A 13,861-nucleotide genomic window follows, 5' to 3' on the forward strand; every position below is an offset into this window, starting at 1 on the left:
AATAATTTTAACCAATAATAAAAAAGTTAAAAAATACTACTATAACTCCTTAATATTGTTCCATGTTTTGGAAAGTTCACATTAACCTTTAAATAAAGAAATTAAGGTAAAATATGAATATTATTTATTTATTACAGAAAATAAGACCCGATAAGGTGAAAGCGGGTGGGATCCGTTTGTGTGAGCTGACATGAAATAAAAGCGAAGGGTTTGGATTTCCGATAGCAGAAAATGAGAGCATTCGCGTCATCGTCACTGATTAACTTGAAATCTTTCACTCTACACCACACTCCCACCTTTAAGAACCCTCGCTCTCTATCTCTTTCTCTCCCCTCTCTCTCTCCCTTCATTTCCCCTTCTCCAATCATGGCTGCATCCTTCAACTCCGAACGCGCCCGCGCTCCACCCGCCATTCCCATGCCCCCTCCTCCTCTCACCAAGGCAAGTCCTCTCTCTCTCTCTCTCTCTCATTCATTTTCTCTCACTCTCACTCACGCGCTTTGTTCCATTTCAGTTCAAAATCGGTCTCTGTCAACTCTCCGTCACTCCCGACAAGGACAGAAACATCGCCCACGCGCGCACCGCCATTCAGGACGCTGCATCCAAGGGCGCTCAACTTGTTCTCTTGCCTGTCAGTTCCTTTTCCCTTTTTGCTTCTTCCGCGTAGGATCACGCGCCTTACTGACTGCGATGCTACTTTCTTTATTTCAGGAAATTTGGAACAGTCCTTATTCCAATGACAGTTTCCCCGTCTACGCCGAGGATATCGACGCCGGCGCCGGCGCTTCTCCTTCCACCGCCATGCTCTCCGAACTCTCGCGTCTCTTAAAAATCACTATCGTCGGCGGTTCCATTCCAGAACGTTCCGGAGGTCGCTTGTACAACACTTGCTGCGTCTTTGGCACCGATGGAAAACTACTCGCCAAGCACCGGAAGGTACCTCTCTTCCTCGTAATTTGTACGCTTGCATCTTTTGTAGATTGAATTCCTTGATTGAACGGAACGGAATCTTGCTGTGGTGACTGATGCGTGAATCGATTTTATTATTTTTGTGTGATTTTTGGCATACTGGTTTTATTGCAGATACATCTTTTTGATATCGATATCCCTGGGAAGATTACCTTTGTTGAGTCAAAAACTCTTACTGCTGGGGAGACTCCGACCATTGTGGACACAGGTCTAACACGTTCTTTCATCGCGGTAGTTCTGTCTGTTTCACTATTGATGCAGTCTTTTGTTCTGCTATTATGTTTGTTGTGAACTTGTGTTGAAATGAGAATGTATATTTGAAGTGTAAGTACAGAGCTGACGCTAAAATTAGCCAGCTGCAGGTTTGTATGACGAAGGGAAATGAAGGTTGTTGTGGTTTTGTTCTGTTGGATAAACCTCTAAAATGATTGGCTTCTTGTACTGTTCCATAGTTCATCTTCAAGTTACATGTTAGGCTATCTTATGAAGTATGAACAATCACTGATTGCATGTCTCTGAGTCTGAGAGAAAATTTTGTTAATTATATCGCTGGTTCAGACTTCATGCTTTTGTCTATTTCTGGCTTCTCCCGTTTGTGCATGTGTATGCATGATATGAAAGGGGAAAAATTATAAAGAAATCAGGAAATTAGCTCAGAAGGAGAGGTTGATGTGTATGCGTGTTTTTAACTAGTTATGGAGTATGTTTTTTGACGACCATGTCACAAGAATGATTTAATTTTTTGGTTCTTGCCACTTTTTTTTTTTTTTTCTTGCTATGAAGATTTCTATGTTGGGGTAAACAAATTAAAATAATGAGTTGATTCATGCAGAGGTTGGACGCATTGGCATAGGCATCTGTTATGACATCAGGTTTCCAGAACTAGCTATGATATATGCTGCTAGAGGTTTGTCTTTTCCATTAATATGCTTGGAAACAATTAATCTTGCTCTATAGTTTGAAGTCTCCAAAGTTTTTTTTTTTTTTTTTTCCATTCCTCCTAAGGGCCATTAGCATCATAGAGTAGCAATTTTGATTTTTTGGGGGTGGATAGAAGAGGAGGGTTCATATACATAGGGCAACACTGCCTGTGTATTTCTCATTTCAGGAATATACTAAAAGAAATTTCAAATTCATATTCCTTGGTATGATATTTCATTCCCTTTATTATGTTATCTGTCATTCCTCTTTTCCTTTATAGGCTGTAAACTGTAAGGTTTTCTTGAGATTAATTGTCAGTTGTGTTGATTTATTTTCAAATCAACATAGCTATTATTATTATTATTATTATCATCATCATCATCATCATCTTTGGCAAACTTACAGTATCAATCAGCTTTTGACTTCAGGTGCTCACTTACTCTGCTATCCTGGTGCATTTAACATGACAACTGGACCATTACATTGGGAGTTGTTGCAGAGGTCAAGGTAATAATGGATACAACTTAATGAAACATTTAACAACCTGGAATATATGTTGTGCTTGTGTTCCTTTTAAATTTTAGTCTTGTAACTTGCAAGTTTCCAGTAATATATTAATGTCCAAATAAGACCTAATGTATTTTTGATCCCTAAAAATATGATGATATTTGAAATTAATACCTATTACATTTTTTATTCATTTCTTGTTCTTAAAAATTATATAAAAAAAAACTGGGTGCTGTTTTTTGCTAAATTTTGGACTAATCATGAATAAAATTTGATAGGGACTTGAATCCAAAAATGTCTTTGAAAACATATTTAAGCCAATTACGAGCATGCATGTTACTGTCTGGAAACAACCTCATTAAGCTTGATAGTTTAATGGATTTTTGCACTAGTTACATTCAGTATAATGGACTGATAGTTTCCTGTACCATATATATCATTTTTATTTTGTAATAGGATTTTCTTTACAAATATAACCTTGGTTGTAGAAATTATGAGAAACTAGTTATCATAATTAAAGAGAGAGTATACATTTACATTTAAGTTGGCTTTCACCTTGTTTTGCTTCCATTTCTTTCTGCTGACTCTTCCTTGTCTTTGTCACTGCAATTTTTTTGTTATTTTTTATTTTACTTTTATATAATATTTATGATTACGTAGTAATTACTAATCAACATTCCACGGCTAATATGTGTATTCCTTCTTTAAATGCAGGGCTACAGATAATCAGGTAATGACTTCCCTTATTTTTTGAATTTTGGTGGCTTTTAGTGCATGTATTCTGATATTTTAGTTTAGAAGTGTATGGAATGTGAAATCATCTATTTGTTGTTTTTGGTTGTTGTTGTTGTTATTATTATTATATATTTACACTTAGTGTAGTTCTTGATGGATGAACTAAATAATAGGCTTGAAATAGTAACTATAATTTGAGAGATATATGCACTGTGAATAAGAAATAAAACCCCCTTCACACTCTCCACAAGGAATTTATAGTAAATGTGAGAAGTTCTGGAAAACGTACGCTACCTTACATTCTTACAGTGCGATTGAATATGCATTATGCCAAATGTGATCTGCGTCTTAAGAGAAGCTACTCTGTGGCTTCCGCATTTTTCCCTTGTTTGACATGGTCTCCAAACATGCTATTGGTCTGATTTAGCCACTTAGATTGATTATCCACAAATGAGCAATGAATTTTGCGAAAGGTCCATGACTCTACACATCTCATCTCAGTATTTTACTGTTGAATCATTGGGATTGCGTTTGTAAACAGCCCATTGAAGGTTTATAGCAGGAAGAGGAAGAGTGCTAACAGAATATTAAGAGTCATTAGGATTTATTAATTAATAACAGTAACAGTTTAGTGGGCAAATAATTTTAATAGAAGGCATGAATAAATAGGGAAGATAGAGTTTTCAACTGTCCAGTAAACAGTAATTTCTAATAAAGAGGAGGCTGAAAGAAAGAGGAAAGGGGGATAGTTATGGGGTACGTGATATTTGAATAAGAATTTCAGTGGGAGAGTCAAGGTCTCTTGAATACAGAATACCCTAGTTACATTTTCTGTTTTCAGTAATTGTGAATATCCATTTCAGTTTATGTATCCTTCTGCTACTGACTGAGCTACAAAGTGCGGATTGATTTAAATAAGTTTTCCATTTATTTCTTATTGTTTCTGATCCAGTTCTATTAGATTGATGCGGTTGATTGTGTGATTAAAGCAGGGTATAGTTAGGGGTTTCTCTGTATATTCTAACCATATTAATCATTTGTGAATTGTATCCTTTACTGACAGTTATATGTGGCTACCTGTTCACCTGCCCGGGATACTGGATCTGGTTATGTGGCTTGGGGCCACTCTACTCTTGTTGGACCAGTAAGTAGATCCTTTATAAACAGCTTTCCTTGAATAGAGCCATTTAAATTAGCTTATGGAAATCAGAATTATATTTTCCGAGTTTTAATAACAAATATAAAGGGGAATATCCAGTACTTACCGTGTAATATATCAATTTGGCAGTTTGGAGAAGTTCTGGCTACTACAGAACATGAGGAGGCAATCATCATAGCAGAAATTGATTATTCAATATTGGAGCAGAGAAGGTTTTGTTTTCTACTTTTCTTCACACAATTCTGCACATGTTTAGCTTTTGATTGCCCGTCATAATAATCATTTGAAATGTTTTCATAAATTATTCAGGACAAATCTTCCTGTAACTAAGCAAAGACGAGGTGATCTTTACCAGTTGGTGGATTTTCAGAGGCTGAATTCCCGGTGATGAGAACATAACTATTGTAATTGAGATATCCGGATTACCTTGTATGTGGCATTAGCATGCCATTCATTTATATTATCGCTATTTGGATGCTGTATTATTGCTGATATGGAACTCGAACCTTGTAGGGAATAAAGAAATAAAGGAAATTGTGCTTTCTCGAATACTTTGTTTTGTTTTTAATTGCTTGCATTTCTTCTAATATTTCTGAATTAAGGGTTCTCCTCTAAGTTTTTGTGACCTATATGATGTGACTCAGATTGATTTCAATGTATAATCCAGATCAGGCGTTTGGGAATTGGTTTTGTACAGCCTCTGCTCAATTCACAAATCAATGAATTTATGGTTATAACCTACAATCTGTGAAGTGCCTCTTTTGAGAACACACACCAGCTGAGTAAATCCTGCACCCAAATAGATATTTTTGATGATTCTTAATTAAATCATCCTCCACTTTTAACAAATTTGAATCAGATTGCTGTATGCACGATCTATCATGTGAGGATCAGCTGGGATGGTGTGTTTAGGCTTAACAATCAACTATTTGTTGTTGTCCATGGTGGAAATGTAAGGGGGGAGTGGGTGCATTTGTCTGTCGGACTCTGACATTAGACCTGAGTAAAACTGTTAAGGTATGTTTGGAAGGAAAAACGTGTATTATTAAGGTTAAGTAAGGTCGCTATACCGATTATACATTAAAAAAAACCAACTTTTTTAGAAATGTTATTTATCATTATATTCTTTAAATAATTTATTTCAACATCTATTTTGGGTCTTCTATGCTTTTCACAAGATTAAGAATCACGTGATATATTCTCCTCATTTATCCCTTCGGTAATTCTACATGTATTCAAAATTTCTTAATTATATATATATATATTTATTACAGAAATAAGTTTATTTAAACTTCATTCAGTAACTCATATTCTACATCAATTTTTAACAATCTAACAATTAAATTTAAAATTCTTAATGTATATATTAAATTTGTAAATTTTTAAAAAATTTAAAAATTATTTGATACTTTATTTTATTTATTTAAATTGATAAATAATCATAAAATTATTTTATATGTTGATTTGAATTAATGAAGTGAAGTATTAAATAATTTTTACTTTTTAAAAAAATTTATACATTTGATTTATATATTAAGAACTTTATATTCATCAGTTAGATCATTAAAATTTGATGTAGTATATAAGTTATTGAATGGAATAAGTCTAAATAAACTTACACCTAGAATAAACAGATCCCTTTGTCACATTCGTATACAATTATTTTTAAAGATAGAAGTGATAGATGACGCAAAAACAATGTAATTTGCAATGACAACAAAAGGAGTGGAGTAGTGTTAGTAAAAATAGGAGAAATTGTGATGCAAAAATATCTATGGAGAAATGTCAGCCCATTAAATGGATCTAATATTTAAAGGAATTACTCATAGACTTCTTTTAGTTAATGAATACTCTGTTTCACCAAAGTGAGAGAAAGTTTACAACATAACAAAAAAATGACAATTATAAGATATTACTTAACAATTGCCGTTAATTCTATTATGTAATGATAATAAATTGTAAATTTTTAGTATAATAACTGTAAGTTATATATATTAGAAATTAAGATAGCAATAATTTTATTTTTGAGATTTATTTAACTTGAAAGAATATTAGAACAGCTTTTCAGAATTTTAAAAACTAAAATGTAACTTACTGATGAAATATGGGCTAACTGAATTGGAGGTTGAAACAGTGGGTAACTGGCGGTGCGAATTCCTTTTAGGAGAACCATACATTGATACATATATACTAGTAGTTGATTCAGTCTGAATCATCAGAGAAGCTTCATTTAGTAGTGCATGAGGAATGTCAGGGAAATGGAGGGACATTTAAAACATGCACGTGACGATTAAGAGGAAGAGGGAACAAAATGAAGAGGCAATTGATGAAAGTGCACGTGGGTGCGAGACTCACTTATATTAAATTTTGCATTAGTATGAAGACCAAGTTAAGCCCCACTTGCTCCCCCATATGTGTCATTGCCAAGTTTGGTTCCGAATGGAATGAATACCAAAGACACGACAAAGAATAAAGGAGATGAACACACAGGAATGTGACGATGCTGATATGACCATCAAATACACACGACTACTATTTCACATTCCCAACTGGAAAAAAACACGTAACTTACTAAATTCTATAGTATTCGGATTTATGATCTTAAAAATTATACTGCATTATGTCGAAATATATGACTGAAAATCTTGCATTTGAGGAAATTTCAAGAAGAGATATACTCCTTTTATTCATTTTTTTTCTCTCTCTCTCTTTTTTATTGTATTTATAAGAAATAAATACTCATCTTTTTTGAAAAAAATTTAGCGATAGTCACTTTTCAAAATAATAGTATCTTAAAAAAAATATCTTCTTTGCAAGTGTTTGACTAATCATATATTTTGAGAGTGAAATGCAGGAATATAGATAATAAAGGATTTTTTTACCATTCATGTGAAAGTATTAAAGAGCATTTAAAATTTTTAATTACCATGTAATATATAATTAGACCTTATTTTCTCTTATTTTAGTCACAGGGTAATGGGTCTCGATATGCTCGAGACCATTTGAATTGACAATGACACCTTCTTGACATATCAAATAATAATAGGATGTATCTTGATTTTTCCTTCTTGATACTTTTCCTTAAGGTTGAGGTGTCTACGATTGCTAAGGTGGTCCAAAACCTATCCAAATTATTTATAAAAATTATTTTATATATTTTTGTACCCTCTTGACTTTTTTTTCGAGAGATTTTGGCTAAAAGGTTATGATCGAGAGGATAAGGTCGAGAGGGTTTGGCCGAGAGGGTTGGCTGAAAGGATCGGGTTGAGTGCCATAACTTAGTCTCTACGTCTCTCAAGGTTAATGGGCAAGTGTACCCCTTGACTTTTTGTCAAAAGGTTCTGACTAAGAGGATCAAGCCAAGAGCGTTTGGCCGAAAGGTTTTCACTGAATACTCCTCCAATCATACCCCTAATAGATTGAGTAACCCAAATCCCAAAGGAATGTCAACAAAAATTTGACCTGAGACCCGTATCTGGTACAAAATCTTATCTTTATTAGTCAAGATTACATACTGATAAGTAAATATCCTATCAAATACCAAAATTATTAGGATGCATAAACGCATAGTAGTTAAGTATAAAAATCGTAAACCTAAAGTAAATAGGGACAAATGACACTTTTGAATGCACTAGCTTTGGTTGGCACCTATACAAAAACTCTAGACGTTCTCCAAATTGGAATATTTTGGCGCCCACTATGAGACTACGGTGAAACTTCTATTACGCCCTAAGGACGAATAGTGAAGAAAGGTGTAATGAGGTTTTGAGGGAGATGGCAAGGGGAATGGCATCAAATCATGAAGCTCAACATCCAACAATGAATGAGATGAAGCTATTAGAAGGAAGAGAACATTCAGGCAAAGGAGAGAGAGGAAGCTATTAGAAGGGAGAATGAAGAGATACAACGACGAGTAAATGAGATGTAGGTGACGATAGAAGCTAATCTCAGGTTGGTGGATGAAGATGCGATGGTGGAAGTATAAAGAGATTTTAGGCCTTTTAAAAGGCAAAAGTCATTCCGCGAGACCATAGAGTACCCCCAAGTTGATTCCTTTGATGGAACATAGGATCCCAATCAACATTTGATGAAATTTCAAGCTCAAATGCTAATCTATGGAGGGAGCATGGGAATGCAATGCAAGCTATTCATGGGAACCTTAACGAAAGTAGCTTTGAATTGATTTATTAGCCTACCAAATTGATCCATTACCAAATTTGACATGTTCAATCGTTTGTTTGTGGCTTAATTTGCCACAAATAGGTGAAAGCCTCATATTATTACAATTTTGTCCAATTTAAAATAACAATGAGGGGAATCTTTGAAAGATTTTCTTCAAAGATTCAATGAAGTTTCTTTGAGGATAGCATCCTTGGACGATAGGATGGGGATCATAATGTTCTAGAAGGACCTAAGATCAGGGGATTTTGATGTTTCCTTAGAAAAGATGAATTAATGGAAATGGCTAAAGTAAGACCATTTGCTTTAAGTTATATAAAGACGAAGGAAGGACGGATTAGTAAGAGAGCAATTGAGAACCAAAAGTTGGTTGTGAATAATAAAGAGGGGAACAATCATCTCTGCCCACGATTTCCAAAAGAAAAGACCGTTATATTCTAAGAAGAGAGGAAAATTTCAAGCAATCAAATTATGGAGGACGACTCAAAGACAATTGGACGACGACTTAGCATGAAAAGTTTACACCACTTAATGTAACTCAAAGACAAACTCATGGTTGATCGGTAAAAATCTTACCAAGTGAGTATAAATAACTAGAAGGCAAACTCGTGATTGATAGATAAAAATCCAACTGGACAAGTATAAATAATTCGAAGACAAACTCTTGATTGATGAGTAAAAATCTGACTAAGCAAGTATAAATAACTTGAGGGCAAACACGTGATTGATCGATAAAATTTTGACTGAATGAGTATAAATAGCTCGAAAGCAAACTCGTGATTGATTGGTAAAAATCTGACTGAACATATAGAGCTGTCAAAATGGGCTTGGCCCGGTGAGCCAACCCGGCCCACCACGGGTTCGAGCCGGGTTGAGTTAAAAAAAATTTGAAAATTTTAATACGGGTCAAATTTGAACCCGGCTCACTAACAACCCGGCTCACTCGGGTTGAACCCGTGGTGAGCCGGGCTGGCCCACCAACCCGTGATTAAATTTTTTTTATAAAAAAGTACAATAATTATTGGGTCATAGTGCAGCCCAACATGAGACTAATGATTTAATGTTGGATTGTGATTTGTAATTTTTTATGATTTTGGATTGTATTTGAAGTTTAAGATGATTTTGGATTATATTTATCTATTTGAGATTATTTAGATTTGATTTGATTGTATTTAAAATTATCATTTAATGTTTGAGATTAATGATTTATTTATGGATGTCTTAATTAAGAATCTCAAATTTTTAAAATAAGTTTAAATTTTTGGGCTTTAGTTGTATATTAAGGAAAAAAAAAATAAAATTTATTCTTTTTTAAAGGTGAGCCAACCTGTTTAACCCACCAACCCGTGAAGGTCGGGCCGGGTGCGATTTTTTTGAGCTCACTGATAAATGAGCCGGGTTGGGTTGGCCCACCGAATGGTCAACCCGTGGTGGGCCAGGCCGGGCCAGGCCGGGTAGCCCGTTTTGACAGCTCTAACTGGACAAGTATAAATAACTCAAAGATAAACTCGTGATTGATTGGTAAAAATTCAACTAAGCAAATATAAATAACTTGAAGGAAAGCTTGTGATTGATCAATAAAAATCCAACTCGACGAGTATAAATAACTCGAAAGCAAACTCATGATTGATTGATAAAAATCTAGCTGGATAAGTATAAATAACTTAGAGACAAACTCATGATTGATAGGTAAAAATCTGACTACACGAATATAAATAACTCAAAGACAAAACTTGTGATTGATCGTTAAAAATTAGGGCTGCCAAAATGAGTCAATCCCGTTCGTTTGGCCTGGCTCACCTCAACCCACTTAAAAAGTGGGTTGGCCTGACCTGACCACCAACCTTAATATTCAAAATTTTCTAAGTCAGTGTGACATCTAATTTTTTTTAAAAAATAAATTTAAAATAAATTTCAATTTAAAATAAACTCAAATCTAAAATAAAATTTGTCAAACTAAGTATCATGCATATAATAATAAACTTAATTTAAAAAAGTATACAACTTTAAAATATCAAAACAAAACAAAAAAAATTCTTTCATTAGATTGATTGTCCATCAATAGTAAATCTCATTGAAGGCTTGATTAGATAAATTTATAACAATTTCATGTTATTTAACATCAACTTTATCTTTATCTAAAAATAAGTGATACCTTGTTAAATAATACTTATATAATAATAAATGGTTAGGTGGGTGGTTGCTGGATTGAGTTGATGAGGGCATAAATGGGTTAGGTGGACAACCCAACCCACCATGGGTTCAACTCAGGTGGGCTGAGTCAAAAATAGGTCAGGTTGGATTTTTTTGACCCATTATGAAGTTTTGAATTTTTTGGCCCTGTCCAACTCATTTTTAAGGTGGGTCAGGTTGGCTCACGGGCCCAAAATCTACTTTGGCAACTTTAGTAAAAATTTGACTAGGCGAGTATAAATAATTCAAAGGCAAACTCATTATTGATTTATAAAAATCTAATTAAACGAGTATAAATATTTAATTCATTCCCAATCCTAAATTGGTCCATCATTCTTGGCTACAATGTCAACATTAGGCCGATATGGTCATAGACATATTTTAAGAATTTACATTTAATATCATAACATTAACGATATACATGATGTGTTTTCAAAATATACCTTGACCTTATCATGTTAAGAGATTTTTAACTTAGTTATTTTTTCATTTATCATGATATCAAAATTTAGATGACATGTCTGAATACATTTTCAATTTGGGTTTTAACTTAATTAATTTTTCATTGATCATGATATCGGAATTTAGATGACATGTCTTTATATATCTCAACATGGCTTTTAACTTAGTTAATTTTTTGTTGATCATGATATCAAAACTTGACATGTTATTGAAATTTAGATGCATGACTATATACACTTTCAATGTGAATTTTAACTTAGTCAATTTTTCGTTGAGCATGATATTAAAATTTAGATGATATATTTATATACGCTTAATGAGGATTTTAACTTAGTCAATTTTTCGTTGATTACAATATCAGAATTCAGACAACATGTTAGTAGAGTCATAACGTTTTAAAAATTTATTGACATTTGTGATATCAGAATAATTATATATTTAGTGTACTCATCATCATTTTAAACGAGATTTTGATGTAGTTAACTTTTAAGGAAATACCAATAATGAAAATAGAAATGTATAGAACATTCATTATTGATATTAGAGACTAACTATATGAGATTCCTAATCAGCGTATGACCAATATTATAGGATTGAATATCAATTATGTCCCAAATACACCTAAGTCTTCGTAGTTGACTTGTCACATCTCCGATTGGTGGGACGAAAAAATATAACTTAGAGTATTATCTCGATATTGTAAAGTCAAAACCAAACCCTATTTTTAATAATCAAAATAATATGACAATTGTATCCTCCTAACTTTTAGTCAAGAGGGTTCGATTGAAAGCTTCGAGCCAAGTACCTTAAACATTTGTCAAGAATGTGACTTAAATTAGCCTTTACACTTTTTATGCTCGAGATTGGTGGGCAACTGTACCCTTTTAGTTTTTTCTCAAGTGGTTTTGGTCAAAAGGTTCTAATCGAGAGGATCAAGCCAAGTGCTGCAACTTAGCCTTTACACCATTCATACTTAAGGTTGGTGGACAAGTGTATTCTCTCGACTTTTTGTCGAAAAGTTCTAACCAAGAAGATCGAACCAAGAGATTTTAGTCAAGAGATTCTAATCGAAAGAATCAGGTCGAGATGACTTGTCCAAAAAATTTTGATAGAGTACTCTACCAAACATACTCCTAATAAATATCTACTTTATCAAATCTCAAAATTTTCAAAATCCATAATCTCATAATAATCAAGTATAAAAATTGTAATCTTAGAATAAAAAAGTACTCATAAGACTCTTGAATATTTTACCATTACTTGAACGTTTAAACAAAAACTAAACATTTTTTTTGGATTGAAACAAATTAATAGAGTAAATTTTATTATCCTCTCATATTCTCAAATTCTTATCAATACCTGTTTATATCTCTATACTAAATTTTCCTGAATTATTTAAAATATATTTTGGCATTGAGGTGTTGGAGTACTGGGCCTGTGAAGCACGTGTGTATTCACGTGGCTATGACATTGGAGATGTTATGCCCGTGCCCTGACACGTGGTACACTGCTCAGAAGCGTGCTGTGGGGTTCAGTTCACTTCTTTCCCTTTGGTGTGACTTGTGGGGTTACGTACCATTAAATTAAGGTGACGGTATACGACAATCTTTTCAAAAAAATTTACACTTTTAAATAAATGAATAAATTTTAATTTAGTTAATAATATTGAATTTATTAATAATTTTAATTATTCAAAATATTAATCTATTTTATTTATCTAATTAATTAATGTTGAAATAAGAAAATATATAAGTGTTGTATCCGAAAATTGTGTCTGTTCATTGTTCGGAAATAACCTCTCATTAATTTTTAGCTTTTCTAAAAAAAATAAAAAGTAGCTTATATATAGAGGGGCAAACGATATCTTCTCAATCAATTCTCTTATTTGTCATCTTGAAACTTTTAAATATTCATTATTTTATTTAATATTTACATAGAGACAATTGATATTGTGAAATTATAATGTTATTTTTTAACTATATTTGACATATATATATATATATATATATATATATATATATATATAGGAAAACATAAAATAATTATCGATAATTTTTTGATAACACTTTATATAAATTAAATTATATTTTATATTGATATAACCATTGAACATTTTAATATTAATTTAACGATTATTAAACTAAATTTTAAATAAATCAAATGTTTGTAGATGTATAACACTATTTTTAACATTTACCTATTTTTTTAAAGTTATATTATTGAATTGGATTCATTTATTACAGTGTTGTATCGTTATTTTAAAATTTTATAGAAAAAATACACACTTAATATATTAAATAACAAATTTAATTTAATGTTTGAATTTATAAAATTAAATTTGTAGAAACAATTATAAAAAAGATAACTTTGTCGAAAAATACTCTAACAATGATTAAACTAATTGACTAATTAACATGTTGATTAACTGTATTCTAAAACGCGAAAACAATCATAAACTTTTATTATTTTTATAAGTATAAATATAGATATATAATTATATATGCATGAATAATTAAAGTTTAATGCTACACAACTACATTAAAGAAAAGGTTATATATATATATAATTAAGATAGTATTTTAACTATGTTACTGTTGTTATAATTTTGATAAATATAAAAAAAAAAGTTATATTTGTTTCAATATTATTCATTTATAATAGTCAATTCTTACACCAGTAAGAAAAATATTTTTCTTGATAAAATATCTAAGAAAATCATTAAAATCTTAAAAAATT

At 32.2% G+C, this 13,861-nt stretch overlaps 1 protein-coding gene across 1 annotated transcript; it reads left to right on the plus strand.

Moving 5' to 3' along the window:
* Positions 1-214: 214 nt before the first annotated feature.
* Positions 215-4,842, plus strand: LOC109793463 (Nitrilase/cyanide hydratase and apolipoprotein N-acyltransferase family protein). Its single transcript, XM_020352936.3, has 10 exons — positions 215-441; positions 515-631; positions 712-936; positions 1,084-1,177; positions 1,802-1,876; positions 2,319-2,397; positions 3,112-3,127; positions 4,196-4,276; positions 4,421-4,503; positions 4,601-4,842. The coding sequence occupies exons 1-10, from the start codon at positions 232-234 to the stop codon at positions 4,677-4,679; spliced, it is 1,059 nt and encodes a 352-aa protein (XP_020208525.2). The 5' UTR covers positions 215-231; the 3' UTR covers positions 4,680-4,842.
* The last annotated feature ends 9,019 nt before the right edge of the window (positions 4,843-13,861 follow it).

This window comes from Cajanus cajan, chromosome 6 (assembly GCF_000230855.2).
Source record: "Cajanus cajan strain Asha chromosome 6, NIPB_CcT2T_4, whole genome shotgun sequence".
NCBI classification, from domain to species: Eukaryota; Viridiplantae; Streptophyta; class Magnoliopsida; order Fabales; family Fabaceae; genus Cajanus; species Cajanus cajan.